Source organism: Corella eumyota, chromosome 3, assembly GCF_963082875.1.
Source record: "Corella eumyota chromosome 3, kaCorEumy4.1, whole genome shotgun sequence".
Taxonomy (NCBI): Eukaryota; Metazoa; Chordata; class Ascidiacea; order Phlebobranchia; family Corellidae; genus Corella; species Corella eumyota.
In genome coordinates this window covers 9,804,707-9,827,522 of record NC_137492.1, presented here as the reverse complement: position 1 = coordinate 9,827,522, position 22,816 = coordinate 9,804,707, and the positions used below count along the sequence as shown (strand labels likewise).

At 44.3% G+C, this 22,816-nt stretch overlaps 2 protein-coding genes across 2 annotated transcripts; both read right to left on the bottom strand.

Moving 5' to 3' along the window:
* Positions 1–2,870: 2,870 nt before the first annotated feature.
* Positions 2,871–8,799, bottom strand: LOC145745943 (uncharacterized; the record flags this gene model as incomplete). Its single annotated transcript, XM_082564124.1, has 2 exons — positions 2,871–2,996; positions 8,731–8,799. Coding segments are annotated over 2 exons (195 nt in total), but the record flags the coding sequence as incomplete, so codon positions are not given.
* Positions 8,800–14,483: 5,684 nt separating this feature from the next.
* Positions 14,484–17,674, bottom strand: LOC145745942 (uncharacterized; the record flags this gene model as incomplete). Its single annotated transcript, XM_082564123.1, has 2 exons — positions 14,484–14,534; positions 17,609–17,674. Coding segments are annotated over 2 exons (117 nt in total), but the record flags the coding sequence as incomplete, so codon positions are not given.
* Between the last annotated feature and the right edge of the window lie 5,142 nt (positions 17,675–22,816).

Here is a 22,816-nt window from a genome sequence, read left to right as displayed (position 1 = left end):
TGGTGAGAATGATGAAGTTGGTGAGGATGGTGAAAATTGTGAGGATGGTGAGGATTGTGAGGATAGTGGGGATGGTGATAAAGGTGAGGATGTTTAAGTTGATGAGGATGATGAAGATGATGTGGATGATGTGGATGATGAGGATGATGAGAATGATGAGGATGATGAGGATAATAAGGGTAATGAGGATGATCAGGGGGATAAGGATGATAACGATGGTGCAGATGGAGAAGACGTTGCGGATAGTGAAGATCGTGAGGGTGGTGAATATGTTGAATATGGTAAGGATGGTGAAGATGGTGAGGATGATGAGAATGATGAGAATGATGAGGATGGTGAGGATGATGAGGATGATGAGGGTAATGAGGATGATAAGGATGGTGAGGATGGTGAGGTTGGTGAAAATGGTGAGGATAGTAAGGATGGTGCGGTTGGTGTGGATGGTGAAGACGGAAAGGATGGTTAGGATGGTGAGGATGTTGAGGATAATAAGGATGATGAGGATGATGAAGATGATGAGAATGATGAGGATGATGAGGATAATGTAGATGGTAAGGATGATCAAGATTATGAGGATGATGAGGATGGTGAAGACGGTGGGGATGGTCATGATGGTGATAGTGGTGAGGATGATGAGGATGGTAAGGATGTTAAGGATGGTAAGGTTGGTGAAAATGGTGAGGATGGTGAGGATGGTGAGGATGGTGAGGATGATGAAGGTGGTGAGGATGATGAGGATTGCGAGGATGGTGAGGTTGGTGAGGATGGTGAGGATAGTGAGGATGGTGCGGATAGTTAGGATGGTGAGGATGGTGAGGATGTTGAGGATGATGAGGATAATGAGGCTGATGAGGATGATAAGGATGATGAGGAAAATGTGAATGATAAGGATGATGATATTGATAAGGATGATAAAAATGATAAGGATGATGAGGATGATAAGGATGATGAGGATGGTGAAGACGGTGGGGATGGTGTAATTAATGAGGATGGTAAGGATGGTGAGGAAGGTGAGGATGGTGAGGATGGTGAAGTTGGTGAGAATGGTGAGGATGGTAAGGATGGTGAGGATGGTGAGGATGATGAGGTTGATGAAGATGATGAGGATGATGAGGATGGTAAGGATGGTAAGGATGGTAAGGATGGTAAGGATGGTAAGGATGGTAAGAATGAAAATGGTGAAGATGGTTGGGATGTGAGTATGGTGATGATGGTGAGGATGGTGAAGATGATGAGGATGATGAGGATGATGACGATGATAAGGTTATGGGGGATGATGAGGATGATGAAGATGATGAGGATGATAAGGATGATGAAGATGATGAGGATGATCGGAATGGTAAGGATATTGAGGATGGTGAGGATTTTGGGAATGGTATGGATGTTGAGGATAATAAGGGTAATGAGGGTGAAACGGATGATAAGGATGGTGAGGATGGTGAGGTTGGTGAAGATGGTGAGGATAGTGAGGATGGTGTGGTTGGTGGGGATGGTGAAGATGGTGAGGATGGTGAGGATGGTGAGAATGTTGAGGATAATAAGGATGATGAGGATAATGAAGATAATGAGGATGATGAGGATGATGAGGATAATGTAGATGGTAAGGATGATCAAGATTATGAGGATGATGAGGATGGTGAAGACGGTGGGGATGGTCATGATGGTGATAGTGGTGAGGATGATGAGGATGGTGAAGATGGTGAGGTTGGTAAGGTTTGTGAGAATGGTGAGGATGGTGAGGATGGTGAGGATGGTGAAGATGGTGAGGATGGTGAGGATGTTAAGAATGATGAGGATGATGAAGATAATGAGGATGATTAGGATGTAAAAGATAAAGAGAATGAAACGGATGGAAAAAATGGAGATAATGGTGAGGATGGTGAGGATGATGAGGATGATGAGAATGATAAGGATGATGAGAATGATGAGAATGATGAGGATGATGAGAATAATAATGAAGATGAGGATGATGAGGATGATGAGGGTAATAAGGATGATAAGGATGGTGAGGATGTTTAGGTTGGTGAGGATGTTGAGGATGGTGAAGATGGTAAAGATGGTGAGGGTGGTGAGAATGTTGAGGATGATAAGGATGGTGAGGATGATGAGGATAATGTAGATGGTAAGGATGATCAAGATTATGAGGATGATGAGGATGGTGAAGACGGTGGGGATGGTCATGATGGTGATAGTGGTGAGGCTGATGAGGATGATAAAGATGATGAGGATGATGAAGATGGTGAGAAAGGTGAGGAAGGTGAGGATGGTAAGAATATTGAGGATGGTTAAGATGGTGAGAATTGTGAGGATGGTGAGGATGGTGAGGATAGTGAGGATGGTGATAAAGTTGAGGATGGTGAGGATGATGAGGATGGTGAGGATTGTAAGGATGGGGAATATGGTGACGATGTTGAGGATGGTGAGGATGGTGACGCTGGTGAGGATGATGAGGATGATGAGGATGATAAGGATGATGAGCATGATGAAGATGATGAGGATGATGAGGTTGATGAGGATAATATGGATGATGAGAATGATAAAAATGATAAGGATTATGAGGCTAGTGAGGATGATGAAGATGATGATGAAGATGAGGATAGAGAGGATGGAGAGGATGGTGAGGATGGTGAGGATGGAGAGAATAGGGAGGATGGAGAGCATAGTGATAATGTTAAGAATGGTGAAGATAGTAAGGATGGTGAGGATGGTGAGGATGATGAGGATGATGAGAATGGTGAAGATGGTGAAGATGGTGAGGATGGTGAGGATAGTGAGGATGGTGTAGACGGTGAAGATGGCGAGGATGGAGAGAATGGAGAGGATGTTGAAGATGGTGAGGATGGTGAGGATGGTGAGGATGGTGAGGATGGTTAGGATAGTGAGGATGGTGAGAAAGTTGAGATTGGTGAGGATAGTGAGGATGTTGAAGATGATGAGGATGATGAGGATGATGTGTATGTTGAGGATGATGAGGATATTGAGGATGATGAGGATGATGAAGATGATGAGGATGGTGAGGATGATAAGGATGATGACAATAATAAGGATGATAAAGATGATGAGGATGATGAGGGTGATAAAGATGACGAGAATGGTGAGGATGGTGAGGATGGTGAGGATGGTGAGAATGATGAAGTTGGTGAGGATGGTGAAAATTGTGAGGATGGTGAGGATTGTGAGGATAGTGGGGATGGTGATAAAGGTGAGGATGTTTAAGTTGATGAGGATGATGAAGATGATGTGGATGATGTGGATGATGAGGATGATGAGAATGATGAGGATGATGAGGATAATAAGGGTAATGAGGATGATCAGGGGGATAAGGATGATAACGATGGTGCAGATGGAGAAGACGTTGCGGATAGTGAAGATCGTGAGGGTGGTGAATATGTTGAATATGGTAAGGATGGTGAAGATGGTGAGGATGATGAGAATGATGAGAATGATGAGGATGGTGAGGATGATGAGGATGATGAGGGTAATGAGGATGATAAGGATGGTGAGGATGGTGAGGTTGGTGAAAATGGTGAGGATAGTAAGGATGGTGCGGTTGGTGTGGATGGTGAAGACGGAAAGGATGGTTAGGATGGTGAGGATGTTGAGGATAATAAGGATGATGAGGATGATGAAGATGATGAGAATGATGAGGATGATGAGGATAATGTAGATGGTAAGGATGATCAAGATTATGAGGATGATGAGGATGGTGAAGACGGTGGGGATGGTCATGATGGTGATAGTGGTGAGGATGATGAGGATGGTAAGGATGTTAAGGATGGTAAGGTTGGTGAAAATGGTGAGGATGGTGAGGATGGTGAGGATGGTGAGGATGATGAAGGTGGTGAGGATGATGAGGATTGCGAGGATGGTGAGGTTGGTGAGGATGGTGAGGATAGTGAGGATGGTGCGGATAGTTAGGATGGTGAGGATGGTGAGGATGTTGAGGATGATGAGGATAATGAGGCTGATGAGGATGATAAGGATGATGAGGAAAATGTGAATGATAAGGATGATGATATTGATAAGGATGATAAAAATGATAAGGATGATGAGGATGATAAGGATGATGAGGATGGTGAAGACGGTGGGGATGGTGTAATTAATGAGGATGGTAAGGATGGTGAGGAAGGTGAGGATGGTGAGGATGGTGAAGTTGGTGAGAATGGTGAGGATGGTAAGGATGGTGAGGATGGTGAGGATGATGAGGTTGATGAAGATGATGAGGATGATGAGGATGGTAAGGATGGTAAGGATGGTAAGGATGGTAAGGATGGTAAGGATGGTAAGAATGAAAATGGTGAAGATGGTTGGGATGTGAGTATGGTGATGATGGTGAGGATGGTGAAGATGATGAGGATGATGAGGATGATGACGATGATAAGGTTATGGGGGATGATGAGGATGATGAAGATGATGAGGATGATAAGGATGATGAAGATGATGAGGATGATCGGAATGGTAAGGATATTGAGGATGGTGAGGATTTTGGGAATGGTATGGATGTTGAGGATAATAAGGGTAATGAGGGTGAAACGGATGATAAGGATGGTGAGGATGGTGAGGTTGGTGAAGATGGTGAGGATAGTGAGGATGGTGTGGTTGGTGGGGATGGTGAAGATGGTGAGGATGGTGAGGATGGTGAGAATGTTGAGGATAATAAGGATGATGAGGATAATGAAGATAATGAGGATGATGAGGATGATGAGGATAATGTAGATGGTAAGGATGATCAAGATTATGAGGATGATGAGGATGGTGAAGACGGTGGGGATGGTCATGATGGTGATAGTGGTGAGGATGATGAGGATGGTGAAGATGGTGAGGTTGGTAAGGTTTGTGAGAATGGTGAGGATGGTGAGGATGGTGAGGATGGTGAAGATGGTGAGGATGGTGAGGATGTTAAGAATGATGAGGATGATGAAGATAATGAGGATGATTAGGATGTAAAAGATAAAGAGAATGAAACGGATGGAAAAAATGGAGATAATGGTGAGGATGGTGAGGATGATGAGGATGATGAGAATGATAAGGATGATGAGAATGATGAGAATGATGAGGATGATGAGAATAATAATGAAGATGAGGATGATGAGGATGATGAGGGTAATAAGGATGATAAGGATGGTGAGGATGTTTAGGTTGGTGAGGATGTTGAGGATGGTGAAGATGGTAAAGATGGTGAGGGTGGTGAGAATGTTGAGGATGATAAGGATGGTGAGGATGATGATTATGAGGATGAAGAGGATGGTGCGGATGGAGAAGACGGTGAGGATGGTGAAGATCGTGAGGTTGGTGAGGATGATGAAGATGATGATGATGGTGAGAATGGTGAGGATGGAGAGGATGTTCAGGATGATGAGGATGATGTGGATGATGAGGATGATAAGGATGATGAGGATGATGAGGATGATGAGGCTGATGAGGATGATGAGGATGGTAAGAATAGTGAGGATAGTGAGGATGGTGAGAATGTTGAAGATGGTGAGAATGGTTAGGAATGTAGGGATGGTGAGGATGGGATGGATGGTGAAGATGGTAAGGATGTTAAGAATTATGAGGATGATGAGAATGATGAGGATGATGAGGATGATGAGGATCATAAGGATGCTGAGGATTGAAAGGATGGTGAGGATAATGAGGATGATGAGGATGATGAGGATGCTGAGGATGATGAGGATGGTAAGGATGGTAAGGATGGTAAGGATGGTAAGGATGGTAAGGATGGTAAGAATGAAAATGGTGAAGATGGTTGGGATGTGAGTATGGTGATGATGGTGAGGATGGTGAAGATGATGAGGATGATAAGGATGATGACGATGATAAGGTTATGGGGGATGATGAGGATGATGAAGATGATGAGGATGATAAGGATGATGAAGATGATGAGGATGATCGGAATGGTAAGGATATTAAGGATGGTGAGGATTTTGGGAATGGTATGGATGTTGAGGATAATAAGGGTAATGAGGGTGAAACGGATGATAAGGATGGTGAGGATGGTGAGGTTGGTGAAGATGGTGAGGATAGTGAAGATGGTGTGGTTGGTGGGGATGGTGAAGATGGTGAGGATGGTGAGGATGGTGAGAATGTTGAGGATAATAAGGATGATGAGGATAATGAAGATAATGAGGATGATGAGGATGATGAGGATAATGTAGATGGTAAGGATGATCAAGATTATGAGGATGATGAGGATGGTGAAGACGGTGGGGATGGTCATGATGGTGATAGTGGTGAGGATGATGAGGATGGTGAAGATGGTGAGGTTGGTAAGGTTTGTGAAAATGGTGAGGATGGTGAGGATGGTGAAGATGGTGAGGATGGTGAGGATGTTAAGAATGATGAGGATGATGAAGATAATGAGGATGATTAGGATGTAAAAGATAAAGAGAATGAAACGGATGGAAAAAATGGAGATAATGGTGAGGATGGTGCGGATGATGAGGATGATGAGGATGATAAGGATGATGAGAATGATGAGGATGATGAGAATAATAATGAAGATGAGGATGATGAGGATGATGAGGGTAATAAGGATGATAAGGATGGTGAGGATGTTTAGGTTGGTGAGGATGTTGAGGATGGTGAGGATGGTGAAGATGGTAAAAATGGTGAGGGTGGTGAGAATGTTGAGGATGATAAGGATGGTGAGGATGATGATTATGAGGATGAAGAGGATGGTGCGGATGGAGAAGACGGTGAGAATGGTGAAGATCGTGAGGTTGGTGAGGATGATGAAGATGATGATGATGGTGAGAATGGTGAGGATGGAGAGGATGTTCAGGATGATGAGGATGATGAGGATGATGTGGATGATGAGGATGATAAGGATGATGAGGATGATGAGGATGATGAGGCTGATGAGGATGATGAGGATGGTAAGAATAGTGAGGATAGTGAGGATGGTGAGAATGTTGAAGATGGTGAGAATGGTTAGGAATGTAGGGATGGTGAGGATGGGATGGATGGTGAAGATGGTAAGGATGTTAAGGATTATGAGGATGATGAGAATGATGAGGATGATGAGGATGATGAGGATCATAAGGATGCTGAGGATTGAGAGGATGGTGAGGATAATGAGGATGATGAGAATGATGAGGATGCTGAGGTTAATGAGGATGATGAGGATAATGAGAATGATGAAGATGATGAGGATGATGAGGATAATGAGGGTGATGAGAATGATGAGTATGTTGAGAATGGTGAGGTTGGTAAGGATGGTGAGGATAGTGAGTATAGGGCGGATGGTGAGGATGGTGAGGTTGTTGAGGATGATAAGGATGATGAGGCTGATGAGGATGATGAAGATGATAAGGAAAATGTGGATGATAAGGATGATGATGTTGATATGGATGATGAAAATGATAAAAATGATGAGGATGGTGATGACGGTGGGGATGGTGAGGATGATGAGGTTGGTGAGGATGGTGAGGAAGGTGACGATGGTGAGGATGGTGAGGATGGTGAAGATGGTGAGGATGGTTTGGATGGTAAGAATGGTGAGGATAGTGGGAATTTTGAGGATTATAGGAATGATGAGAATGTTGAGAATGATGAGGATGATGAGGATGGTGAGGATGGGGAAGATGGTGAGGTTTGTGAGGATAGTGAGGATGGTGAGGATAATGAAGTTGGTGAGGATGGTGAGGATGTTGAGAATTGTGAAGATTGTGTGGATGGTGAGAATAGTGAAGATGGTGATGATGGTGAGGATGGTGAGGATGTTTAAGATGATGAGGATGATGTGGATGATAAGAATGATGAGGATGATGAGGATAATGAGGATGGTGAGGATGATTAAGATGATGAGGACGTTGAGGATGGTGAGGATTGTGAGGATGGTGGGGATGGTGAAGATGGTGAGGATGGTGAGAATGGTGAGGATGTTGAGAATGATGAAGATGATGAGGATGATGAAGATGTAGAGGATGAAAAGGATGATAAGGATGGCGAAGATGGAGAGGATGGAGAGGATGGTGGGGATAGAGAAGATGGAGGGGATGGCGACGATGGAGAGCATGGTGAGGATGGTGAGGATGGTTAAGATGGTGAGGATGGTGAGAATGGTGAGGATGATGAGGATTATGAGAATGGTGAGGAAGTTGAGGATGGTTAGAATAGTAAGGATTGTGAGGATGGTGAAGATGGTAATGATGGTAAGGATGGTGAGGATGGTGAGGATGGTGAGGATGATGAGGATGGTGAGGATGGTGAGGATGGTGAGGATGGTGAGGATAGTGAGGATGGTAAAGATGGTGGGGATGGTGAGGATGGTGAATATGATGAGGATGATGAGAATGGTGAGAATGGTGAGGATGGTTAGAATAATAAGGATGGTGAAGATGGTAAGGATGGTAAGGATGGTGAGAATGGTGAGTATAAAAAGGATGATGAGGATGGCGAAGATGGAGAAGATGGAGAGAATGGTGGGGATAGAGAGGAAGGAGGGGATGGGCAGCATGGCGAGCATGATGAGGATGGTGAGGATGGTGAAGATGGTGATGATGGTGAGGATGATGATGATTATGAAAATGGTGAGAATGGTGAAGATGGTTAGAATAGTAAGGATGGTGAGGATGGTAAAGATGGTAAGGATGGTAAGGATGGTGAGGATGGTGAGGATGGTGAGGATGGTGAGGATGGTGTGGATGGTGAGAATGGTGAGGATGTTGAGGATAGTGAGGATGGTGAGGATGGTGAGAATGGTGAGGATAGTGGGAATGTTGAGGATGATGAGGATGATGAGGATGTAAAAGATGATGAAGATAATGAGGAAGATGAGGATGATGAGGATGATGAGGATGTTGAGGATAATGAGGATGATGAGAATGATAAGGATAATGAGGATGATGAGGATGGTGAGGATAATTATGTTGGAGAAAATGGAGAAGATCAAGAAAATATTGAGGATGGTGAGGATGATGAGGATGATGAGGATGATAAGGAGGATGAGGATGATGAGGGTGATAAGGATAATGTGGATGGTGAGGATAGTGAGGTTGGTGAGGTTGGTGAGGATGTTGAAGATTGTGAGGATAATAAGGATGGTGATAAAGGTAAAGATGTTGAGGATGTTGAAGATGATGAGGATGATGAGGATGATGAGGATGATGAGGATGATGAGGATGATAAGGATGATGAAGATGATGAGGATGGTGAGGCTGTTGAGGATAGTGAGGATGGTAAGAATGGTGAGTATGGTGAGGATGGTGAGGATGGTGAGTATGGTGGGGATGGTGAAGATGGTGAGGATAGTAAGGATGATGGGAATGGTGAGGATGATGAGGATGATAAGGATGATGAGGATGGCGAAGATAGAAGGGATAGAGAGGATATTGGGGATAGAGAGGATGGAGAGGATGTGGAGGATGGAGAGCATGGTGAGGATGGTGAGGATGGTGTGGATGATGAGGATGATGAGGATGATGAGAATGGTGAGAATGGTGAGGATGGTTAGAATAGTAAGGATGGTGAGGATGGTGAAGATGGTAGGGATGGTGAGGATGGTGAGGATGGTGAGGATGGTGAAAATGGTGAGGATGGTTTGGGTGGTAAGAATGGTGAGGATAGTGGGAATTTTGAGGATTATGGGGATGATGAGGATGTTGAGAATGATGAGGATGATGAGGATGATGAGGATGATGAGGATGATGAGGATGGTGAAGATAATTAAGATGGAGAAAATGGAGAAGATCAAGAAAATATTGAGGATGGTGAGAATGGTGAAGATGATGAGGATGATGAGGATAGTGAAGACGGTGAGAATGGTGAAAATGGTGAGGATGGTAATAATGGTGAGTATGCTGAAGATGGTGAAGATGGTGAGGATGGTGGGGAAGTTGAGGATGGTGAGGATAGTGAGGATGGTGAGGATATTGAGGATGATAAGGATGATGAGGATGATAAGGATGATGAGGATGGCGAGGATGGTGAGGGTGGAAAGGATGAAGAGGATGATAAGGATGATTAGGATTATGAGGATGATAAGGATGATGAGGATGGAGATGATGGAGAGGATGGAGAAGATGGAAAGGATGGTGAGGATGAAAAGGATGATGAGGATGGCGAGGATGGTGAGGATGGAGAGGATGAAGAGGATGGGGAGGAAGGTGAACATGGAGAGCATGGTGAAGATGGTGAGGATGGTGAAGATGGTGAGGATGGTGATAATGGTGAGGATGGTGAGGCTGGGGAGAATGATGAGGATGATGAGAATAGTGAGGTTGGTGAGGATGTTGGGAATGATGAGTATGGTGAAGATGATGAGGATGGTATGGATGGTGAGGATGGTGAAGATGGTAAAGATGGTGAAGATGGTGAAGATGGTGAGGATGGTGAGAATGGTGAGAATGGTGAGGATGGTGAGGATGGTAAGGATGGTGAGAATAGTGAGAATGTTGAGAATGGTGGGGATGTTGAGGATGGTGAGAATGGTGAAGATGGTGGGAATGTTGAGGATATTGAGGATAATAAGGATGTTGAGGATGATGAAGATGATGAGGATGATGTGGATGGTAAGGATGATTAAGATAGAGAAAATGGAGAAGTTCAAGAAAATATTGAAGATGGTGAGAATGGTGAGGATGATGAGGATGATGAGGATGATGAGGATAGTGAAGACGGTGAGGATGGTGAGGATGGTAAGAATGGTGAGTATGCTGAAGATGGTGAAGATGGTGAGGATGGTGGGGAAGTTGAAGATGGTGAGGATAGTGAGGATGGTGAGGATATTGAGGATGATACGGATGATAAGGATGATGAGGATGATAAGGATGATGAGGATGGCGAGGATGGTGAGGATGGAGAGGATGAAGAGGATGGGGAGGATGGAGAGCATGGTGAGCATGGTGAAGATGGTAAGAATGGTGAGGATGGTGAGGATGATGAGAATGATGATGATGATGAGAATAGTGAGAATGGTGAGGATAGTGAGAATAGTAAGGATGGCGAGGATGGTGAGGACGGTAAGAATGGTGAGGATGGCGAGGATGGTGAAAATGGTGAAGATGGTGAGAATGGTGAGGATGGTGAGATTGGTGTGGATAGTGGGATTGTTGAGGATGATGAGGATGATGAGGTTGTTGAGGATGATGAGGATGATGAGGATTATGAGGATGGTGAGGATGATTAAAATGGAGAAAATAGAGAGGATCGAAAAAATAGTAAGGATGATAAAGATGGTGAAGGTGGTGAGGATGAAGAGGATGGAAAAAATAGTAAGGATTTTGAGAATGGTGAAGATGTTGAAAATAGTGAAGATAGTGTGGATGGTGAGAATGGTGAAGATAATGAGGATGATGAGAATGATAAGGATGATAAGGATAATGAGGATGGTGAGGATAAAGAGGATAGAGAGGATGGGGGGGATGGTGAGGATGGAGAGCATGGTGAGGATGGTGAAGATAGTGAGGATGGTGATAATGGTGAGAATGGTGAGGCTGGGGAGAATGATGAGGATGATGAGAATAGTGAGGATGGTGAAGATGGTGAGAATGATGAGTATGGTGAAGATGGTGAGGATGGTATGGATGGTGAGGATGGTGAAGATGGTAAAGATGGTGAAGATGGTGAGGATTGTGAGAATGGTGAGATTGGTGAGGATGGTGAGAATGGTAAGGATGGTGAGAATGGTGAGAATGGTGGGGATGTTGAAGATGGTGAGGATGGTGAGAATGGTAAAGATTGAGGGAATGTTGAGGATTATGAGGATAATGAGGATGTTGAGGATGATAAGGATGATGTGGATGGTGAGGATGAATAAGATGGAAAAAATGTAGAGGATCGAGAAAATATTGAGGATGGTGAGGATGTTGAGGATGATGAGGATGATAAGGATGATTAGGATTATGAGGATAATGAGAATGATGAGGTTTATGAGGATAATGAGGGAGATAAGGATGATGAGGATGGTGAGGATGGAAAAGATAGTGAGGATGGTGAAGATAGTGAAGATGGTGAGGATGATGAGGTTGATGAGGATGATGAGGATGATAAGGATGATGAGGATGGAGATGATGGAGAGGATGGAGAAAATGGAGAGGATGATGAGGATGGAGAGGATACAGAGTATTGAGAGGATGGGAAGGATGAAGAGCATGGTGAGAATGGTGAGGATGGTGAGGATGGTGGGAATGGTGAGGATGATTAGGATGATGAGAATAGTGAGGTTGGTAAGGATGGTGAGAATGGTGAGGATGGTGAGGATGGTTAGAATAGTAAGGATGGTGAGGATGGTGAAGATGGTAAGGATGGTGAGGATAGTGAGAATGGTGAGGATAGTCGGAATGTTGAGAATGATGAGGATGATGAGGATGTTAAAGATGATGAAGATAATGAGGATGATGAGGATGATGAGGATGTTGAGGATGTTGAGGATGATGAGGATGATGAGGATGATAAGGATTATGAGGATGATGAGGATGGTGAGGATGATGAGGATGATGAGGATAATAAGGATGATGAGGATGATGAGGGTGATAAGGATAATGAGGATGGTGAGAATGGTGAGGTTGGTGAGGATGGTGAGGATGGTGTGGATTGTGAGAATAGTAAGGATGGTGATAAGGGTAAGGATGATGAGGATGTTGAAGATGATGAGGATGTTGAAGATGATGAGGATGATGGGATGATGTAGATGATGAGGATGATGAGGATGATGAGGATGATGAGGATGATGAGGATGATGAGGATGATGAGGATGATGAGGATAATGAGGATGGTGAGGCTGGTGAGGATGGTGAGGATGGTAAGAATTGTGAGTATGGTGAGGATGTTGAGGATGGTGGGGATGGTGAAAATGGTGAGGATAGTAAGGATGATTGGAATGGTGAAGATGATGAGGATGATAAGGATGATGAGGATGGCGAAGATGGAAAGGATAGAGAGGATATTGGGGAAAGAGAGGATGGAGAGGGTGTGGAGGATGGAGAGCATGGTGAGGATGGTTAGGATGGTGTGGATGGTGAGGATGATGAGGATGATGAGAATGGTGAGAATGGTGAGAATGGTGAGAATGGTGAGTGTGGTGAGGATGGTGAGGATGGTGAGGATGGTGAGGATGATGAGGATAGTGAGAATGGTGAAGATGGTGAGGGCGATGAAGATTGTAGGGATGGTGAGGATGGTGAAGATGGTGAGGATGGTGAGGATGGTGAGGATGGTGATAAATGTGAGAATGATGTGGATGATAAAGATGATGAGGTTGATTAGGATGGTGAGAATGATAAGGATGATGAGAAGGATAAGGATGATGAAGACGGTGAAGATGGTGAGGATGTTAAGGACAGTGAGGATGTTAAAGTTGATAAGAATGATGAAGATGATGTGGATGATGAGGATGATGAGAATGATGAGGATGATGAGGAAAATAAGGGTAAAGAGGATGATGAGGATGATAGGGATGATGAGGATCTTGAGGATGGTGAGGTTTGTGAGGATGGTGAGGATGATGAAGTTGGTGAGGATGATGAGGATGGTGAGAATTGTGAAGATTGTGTGGATGGTGAGAATAATGAAGATGGTGATCAAGGTGAGGATGGTAAAGATGTTTAAGATGATGAGGATGATGTGGATGATGAGGATGATGTGGATGATGAGGATGATGAGGATGATAAGGATGATGAGGATGATGAGGATGATGAGGATGATGAGGATGGTGAGGCTGGTGAGGCTGGTGAAGATGATAAGAATGGTGAGTATGGTGAGGATGGTGAGGATGGTGAGGATGGTGAAAATGGTAAAGATGGTGAGGATAGTAAGGATGATGGGAATGGTGAGGATGCTGAGGATGATAAGGATGATGAGGATGGCGAAGATGGAAAAGATAGAGAGGATATTGGGGATAAAGAGGATGTGGGGGATGGAGAGCATGGTGAGGATGGTGTGGATGATGAGAATGGTGAGAATGGTGAGTATGGTGAGAATAGTAAGGATGGTGAGGATGGTGGGGATGTTGAGGTTGGTGGGAATGATGAGTATGGTGAAGATGGTGAGGATGGTATGGATGGTGAGGATGGTGAAGATGGTGAAGATGGTGAGAATGGTGAGAATGGTGAGGATGGTGAGGATGGTAAGGATGGTGAGAATGGTGAGAATGGTGAGAATGGTGGGGATGTTGAGGATGGTGAGGATGGTGAGAATGGTGAAGATGGTGGGAATGTTGAGGATAATGAAGATAATGAGGATGTTGAGGATGATGAGGATGATGAGGATGATGTGGATGGTGAGGATGATTAAGATGGAGAAAATGGAGAAGATCAAGAAAATATTGAGGATGGTGAGAATGGTGAAGATGATGAAGATGACGAAGATGATGAGGATGATGAGAATAGTGAAGACGGTGAGGATGGTGAGGATGGTAAGAATGGTGAGTATGCTGAAGATGGTGAGGATGGTGAGGATGGTGGGGAAGTTGAGGATGGTGAGGATAGTGAGGATGGTGAGGATATTGAGGATGATAAGGATGATAAGGATGATGAGGATGATAAGGATGATGAGGATGGCGAGGATGGTGAGGATGGATAGGATGAAGAGGATGGGGAGGATGATAAGGATGATGAGAATTATGAGGGTGATAAGGATAATGAGGATGGTGAGGATGTTGAGGTTGGTGAGGATGGTTATGATGATGATGAGAATAGTGAGGTTGGTGAGGATGGTGGGAATGATGAGTATGGTGAAGATGATGAGGATGGTATGGATGGTGAGGATGGTGAAGATGGTAAAGATGGTGAAGACGGTGAAGATGGTGAGGATGGTGAGAATGGTGAGAATGGTGAGGATGGTGAGGATGGTAAGGATGGTGAGAATGGTGAGAATGTTGAGAATGGTGGGGATGTTGAGGATGGTGAGGATGGTGAGAATGGTGAAGATGGTGGGAATGTTGAGGATAATGAGGATAATAAGGATGTTGAGGATGATGAAGATGTTGAGGATGATGTGGATGGTGAGGATGATTAAGATGGAGAAAATGGAGAAGTTCAAGAAAATATTGAAGATGGTGAGAATGGTGAGGATGATGAGGATGATGAGGATGATGAGGATAGTGAAGACGGTGAGGATGGTGAGGATGGTAAGAATGGTGAGTATGCTGAAGATGGTGAAAATGGTGAGGATGGTGGGGAAGTTGAGGATGGTGAGGATAGTGAGGATGGTGAGGATATTGAGGATGATAAGGATGATAAGGATGATGAGGATGATAAGGATGATGAGGATGGCGAGGATGGTGAAGATGGAGAGGATGAAGAAGATGGGTAGGATGGAGAGCATGGTGAGCATGGTGAAGATGGTGAGGATGGTGAGGATGGTGAGGATGGTGAAAATGATGATGATGATGAGAATAGTGAGAATGGTGAGGATAGTGAGAATAGTAAGGATGGCGAGGATGGTGAGGACGGTAAGAATGGTGAGGATGGCGAGGATGGTGAAAATGGTGAAGATGGTGAGAATGGTGAGGATGGTGAGATTGGTGTGGATAGTGGGATTGTTGAGGATGATGAGGATGATGAGGTTGTTGAGGATGATGAGGATGATGAGGATTATGAGGATGGTGAGGATGATTAAAATGGAGAAAATAGAGAGGATCGAAAAAATAGTAAGGATGATAAAGATGGTGAGGGTGGTGAGGATGAGAAGGATGGAAAAAATAGTAAGGATTTTAAGAATGGTGAAGATGTTGAAAATAGTGAAGATAGTGTGGATGGTGAGAATGGTGAAGATAATGAGGATGATGAGGATGATAAGGATGATAAGGATAATGAGGATGGTGAGGATAAAGAGGATAGAGAGGATGGGGGGGATGGTGAGGATGGAGAGCATGGTGAGGATGGTGAAGATAGTGAGAATGGTGATAATGGTGAGAATGGTGAGGCTGGGGAGAATGATGAGGATGATGAGAATAGTAAGGATGGTGAGGATGGTGAGAATGATGAGTATGGTGAAGATGGTGAGGATGGTATGGATGGTGAGGATGGTAAAGATGGTAAAGATGGTGAAGATGGTGAGGATTGTGAGAATGGTGAGATTGGTGAGGATGGTGAGGATGGTAAGGATGGTGAGAATGGTGAGAATGGTGGGGATGTTGAAGATGGTGAGGATGGTGAGAATGGTGAAGATTGAGGAAATGTTGAGGATTATGAGGATAATGAGGATGTTGAGGATGATAAGGATGATGTGGATGGTGAGGATGAATAAGATGGAAAAAATGTAGAGGATCGAGAAAATATTGAGGATGGTGAGGATGTTGAGGATGATGAGGATGATAAGGATGATTAGGATTATGAGGATGATAAGGATGATGAGGATGGAGATGATGGAGAGGATGGAGAAGATGGAAAGGATGGTGAGGATGAAAAGGATACAGAGTATTGAGAGGATGGGAAGGATGAAGAGCATGGTGAGGATGGTGAGGATGGTGAGAATGGTGAGGATGGTGAGGATGGTGGGAATGGTGGGGATGATTAGGATGATGAGAATAGTGAGGTTGGTAAGAATGGTGAGAATGGTGAGGATGGTGAGGATGGTTAGAATAGTAAGGATGGTGAGGATGGTGAAGATGGTAAGGATGGTAAGGATGGTGAGGATGGTGAGAATGGTGAGGATAGTCGGAATGTTGAGAATGATGAGGATGATGAGGATGTTAAAGATGATGAAGATAATGAGGATGATGAGGATGATGAGGATGATGAGGATGATAAAGATGTTGAGGATGATGAGGATGATGAGGATGATGAGGATGATAAGGATTATGAGGATGATGAGGATGGTGAGGATAATTAAGATGGAGAAAATGGAGAGGATCAAGAAAATATTGAGGATGGTGAGGATGATGAGGATGATGAGGATGATACGGATGATGAGGATGATGAGGGTGATAAGGATAATGAGGATGGTGAGAATGGTGAGGTTGGTGAGGATGGTGAGGATGGTGAGGATTGTGAGGATAATAAGGATGGTGATAAGGGTAAGGATGATGAGGATGTTGAAGATGATGAGGATGATGGGATGATGTAGATGATGAGGATGATGAGGATGATGAGGATAATGAGGATGGTGAGGCTGGTGAGGATGGTGAGGATGGTAAGAATTGTGAGTATGGTGAGGATGGTGAGGATGTTGAGGATGGTGGGGATGGTGAAAATGGTGAGGATAGTAAGGATGATGGAAATGGTGAGGATGATGAGGATGATAAGGATGATGAGGATGGCGAAGATGGAAAGGATAGAGAGGATATTGGGAATAGAGAGGATGGAGAGGGTGTGGAGGATGGAGAGCATGGTGAGGATGGTTAGGATGGTGTGGATGGTGAGGATGATAAGGATAATGAGAATGGTGAGAATGGTGAGAATGGTGAGTGTGGTGAGGATGGTGAGGATGGTGAGGATGGTGAGGATGGTAAGGATGATGAGGATAGTGAGGATGGTGAAGATGGTGAGGGTGATGAAGATTGTAGGGATGGTGAGGATGGTGAAGATGGTGAGGATGGTGAGGATGGTGATAAATGTGAGAATGATGTGGATGATAAAGATGATGAGGTTGATTAGGATGGTGAGAATGATAAGGATGATGAGAAGGATAAGGATGATGAAGACGGTGAGGATGGTGAGGATGTTAAGGATAGTGAGGATGTTAAGGATAGTGAGGATGATAAGGATAGTGAGGATGTTAAAGTTGATAAAAATGATGAAGATGATGTGGATGATGAGGATGATGAGAATGATGAGGATGATGAGGAAAATAAGGGTAATGAGGATGATGAGGATAATAGGGATGATGAGGATCTTGAGGATGGTGAGGATGATGAGGATGGTGAGAATTGTAAAGATTGTGTGGATGGTGAGAATAATGAAGATGATGATGAAGGTGAGGATGGTAAAGATGTTTAAGATGATGAGGATGATGTGGATGATGAGGATAATGAGGATGGTGAGGCTGGTGAGGATGGTGAGGATGGTAAGAATTGTGATTTTGGTGGGGATGGTGAGGATGTTGGGGATGGTGGGGATGGTGAAGATGGTGAGGATAGTAAGGATGATGGGAATGGTAAGGATGATGAGGATGATAAGGATGATGAGGATGGCGAAGATGGAAAGGATAGAGAGGATATTGGGAATAGAGAGGATGGAGAGGGTGTGGAGGATGGAGATCATGGTGAGGAGGGTGAGGATGGTGTGGATGGTGAGGATGATGAGGATGATGAGAATGGTGAGAATGGTGAGTATGGTGAGGATGGTGAGGATGGTGAGGATGGTGAAGATGGTGAGGAAGGTGAGGATGGTGAGGATGGTGAGGATGGTGAGGATGGTGAAGATAGTGAGGATGGTGAAGATGGTGAGGATGATGAAGATGGTAGGGATGGTGAGGATGGTGAAGATGGTGAGGATGGTGAGGATGGTGATAAAGGTGAGAATGATGTGGATGAAGAAGATGATGAGGTTGATTAGGATGGTGAGGATGATAAGGATGATGAGAAAGATGAGGATGATAAAGACGGTGAAGATGGTGAGGATGTTAAGGATAGTGAGGATGTTAAAGTTGATGAGAAGGATGAAGATGATGTGGATGATGAGGATGATGAGAATGATGAGGATGATGAGGATAATAAGGGTAATGAAGATGATGAGAATGATACGGATGATGAGGATCGTGTGGATGGTGAGGTTTGTGAGGATGGTGAGGATGATAAAGTTGGTGAGGATGGTGAGAATGGTGAGAATTGTGAAGATTGTGTGAATGGTGAGAATAGTGAAGATGGTGATGAAGGTGAGGATGGTAAAGATGTTTAAGATGATGAGGATGATGTGGATGATGAGAATGATGAAGATGATGAGAATAATGAGGATAATGAGAATGATTAGGATGGTGAGGACGTTGAGGATGGCAAGGATGGTGAGGATGGTGGGGATGGTGAAGATGGTGAGGATGGTGAGAATGGTGAGCATGAAAAGGATGATGAAGATGGCGAAGATGGAGAGGATGGTGGTGATAGAGAGGATGAAAAGGATGGAGAGCATGGTGAGGATGGTGAGGATGGTCAAGATGGTGAGGATGGTGAGGATGATGAGGATGATGAGAATGGTGAGGATTGTGAGGATGGTTAGAATAGTAAGGATGGTGAAGATGGTGAAGATGGTAAGGATGGTATGGATGGTGAGGATGGTGAGGATGGTGAGGATGGTGAGGATGTTGAAGATAATGAGGATGGTGAAGATGGTGAGGATGGTGAGGATGGTGAATATGATGAGGATGATGAAAATGGTGAGATTGGTGAGGATGGTTAGAATAGTAAGTATGGTGTGGATGGTGAAGATGGTAAGGATGGTGAAGATGGTGAGGATGATGAGGATGATGAGAATGGTGAGAATGGTGAAGATGGTTAGAATAGTAAGGATGGTGTGGATGTTGAAGATAGTGAGGCAGGTGAAGATGGTGAGGATGGTGAGGATGGTGAGGATTAAAAAGATGATGAGGATGGCAAAGATGGAGAGGATGGAGAGGATGGTGAGGATGGTGAGAATGGTGTAGATGGTGAGGATGGTGAGGATGGTGAGGATGATGAGGATGATGAGAATGGTGAGAATGGTGAGGATGGTTAGAATAGTAAGGATGGTGTGGATGGTGAAGATGGTAAGGATGGAGAGGATGGTGAGGATGGTGAGAATGGAAAAGATGGTGAGGATGGTGAGGATGGTGAGGATGGTGAGGATGGTGAGGATGGTGAGGATGTTGAGGATGGTGAAGATGGTGAGGATGGTGAGAATGGTGAGGATAATGGGAATGTTGAGGATGATGAGGATGATGAGGATGTTAAAGATAATGAAGATAATGAGAATGATGAGGATGATGAGGATGATGAGGATGTTGAGGATGATGAGGATGATGAGGATGATAAGGTTGATGAGGATGATGAGGATGGTGAGGATAAATAAGATGGAGAAAATGGAGAAGATCAAGAAAATATTGAGGATGGTGAGGATGATGAGGATGATGAGGATGATAAGGATGATGAGAATGATGAGGGTGATAAGGATAATGAGGATGGTGAGGATGTTGAGGTTGGTGAGGATGGTGAGGATGGTGAGGATTGTGAGGATAATAAGGATGGTGATAAGTGTAAGGATGGTGAGGATGTTGAAGATGATGAGGATGATGGGGATGATGTGGATGATGTGGATGATGAGGATGATGAGGATGATGAGGATGATGAGGATGATGAGTATGATGAGGATGATGAGGATGGTGCGGCTGGTGAGGATGGTGAGGATGATAAGAATGGTGAGTATGGTGAGGATGGTGAGGATGGTGAAAACGGTGAAGATGGTAAGGATAGTAAGGATGATAGGAATGGTGAGGATGCTGAGGATGATAAGGATGATGAGGATGGCGAAGATGGAAAGGAGAGAGAGGATATTGGGGATAGAAAGGATGGAGAGGATGTGGAGGATGGAGAGCATGGTGAGGATGGTGTGGATGATAAAAATGGTGAGAATGGTGAGTATGGTGAGAATAGTAAGGATGGTGAGGATGGTGAAGATGGTAGGGATGGTGAGGATGGTGAGGATGGTGAGGATAGTGAGGATGGTGAGGATGGTGAAGATGGTGAGGATGGTTTGGATGGTAAGAATGGTGAGGATAGTGGGAATGTTGAGGATTATGGTGATGATGAGGATGTTGAGAATGATGAAGATGATGAGGATGATAAAGATGATGAGGATGATGAGGATGATGAGGATGGTGAAGATAATTAAGATGGAGAAAATGTAGAAGATCAAGAAAATATTGAGGATGGTGAGAATGATGAGGATGATGAGTATGGTGGGGATGGTAAGAATGGTGAGTATGGTGAAGATGGTGAGGATGGTGAGGATGGTGGGGAAATTGAGGATAGTGAGGATAGTGAGGATGGTGAGGATGTTGAGAATGATGAGGATGATAAGGATGATGAGAATGATAAGGATGATGAAGATGGCGAGGATGGAGAGGATGGTGGGGATGAAGAGGATGAAGAGGATGTGGAGGATGGAGAGCATGGTGAGCATGGTGAAGATGGTGAGGATGGTGAGGATGGTGAGGATGGTAAGAATGATGATGATGATGAAAATAGTGAGAATGGTGAGGATGGTGAGAATAGTAAGGATGGCGAGGATGGTAAGGATGATGAGGATGATAAGGGTAATAAGGATAATGAGGATGGTGAGGATGGTGAGGATGGTGAGGTTGGTGAGGATGGTGAAGATGGTGAGGATTGTGAGGATAATAAGGATGGTGATAAGTGTAAGGATGGTGAGGATGTTGAATATAATGAGGATAATGGGGATGATGTGGATAATGAGGATGATGAGGATGATGAGGATAATGAGGATGATGAGGATGATGAGGATGGTGAGGCTGGTGAGGATGGTAAGGATGGTAAAAATGGTGAATATGGTGAGGATGGTGAGGATGGTGGGGATGGTGAAGATGGTGAGGAAAGTAAGGATGATGGGAATGGTGAGGATGGTGAGGATGGCGAAGATGGAAAGGATAGAGAGGATATTGGGGATAGAGAAAATGGAGAGGATGTGGAGGATGGAGAGCATGGTGAGGATGGTGGGGATGGTGTGGATGATGAGAATGGTTAGAATGGTGATTATGGTGAGAATAGTAAGGATGGTGAAGATGGTAGGGATGGTGAGGATGTTGAGGATGGTGAGGATGGTGAGGATGGTGAGGATGGTGAGGATGGTGGAGATGGTGAGGATGGTTTGGATGGCAAGAATGGTGAGGATAGTGGGAATGTTGAGGATTATGGGGATGATGAGAATGTTGAGAATGATGAAGATGATGAGGATGATGAGGATGATGAGGATGGTGAAGATAATTAAGATGAAAAAAATGGAGAAGATCAAGAAAATATTGAGGATGGTGAGAATGGTGAAGATGATGAGGATGATGAGGATGATGAGGATGGTGAAGACGGTGAGGATAGGGAGGATGGTAAGAATGGTGAGTATGGTGAAGATGGTAAGGATGGTGAGGATGGTGGGGAATTTGAGGATGGTGAGGTTAGTGAGCATAGTGAGGATGTTGAGAATGATGAGGATGATAAGGATGATGAGGAGGATAAGGATGATGAGGATGGCGGGGATGGAGAGGATGGTGGGGATTGAGAGGATGAAGAGGATGTGGAGGATGGAGAGCATGGTGAGCATGGTGAAGATGGTGAGGATGGTGAGGATGGTGAGGATGGTGAGGATGTTGAGGATGGTGAGAATGATGATGATGATGAGAATAGTGAGAATGGTGAAGATGGTGAGAATAGTAAGGATGGCGAGGATGGTAAGGATGATGAGGATGATGAGGGTGATAAGGATAATGAGGATGGTGAGGATGGTGAGGTTGGTGAAGATGGTGAGGATGGTGAGGATTGTGAGGATAATAAGGATGGTGATAAGTGTAAGGATGGTAAGGATGTTGAAGATGATGGAGATGATGGGGATGATGTGGATGATGAGGATGATGAGGATGATGAGGATGATGAGGATGATGAAGATGATGAGGATGATAAGGATGATGAGGATGGCGAGGATGGAGAGGATGGTGGGGATGGAAAGAATGAAGAGGATGTGGAGGATGGAGAGCATGGTGAGCATGGTGAAGATGGTGAGGATGGTGAGGATGGTGAGGATGGTGAGAATGATGATGATGATGAGAATAGCGAGAATGGTGAAGATGGTGAGAATAGTAAGAATGGCGAGGATGGTGAGGATGGTAAGGATGGTGAGGATGGCGAGGATGGTGAAAATGGTGAGGATGGTGAGGATGGTAAGATTGGTGTGGA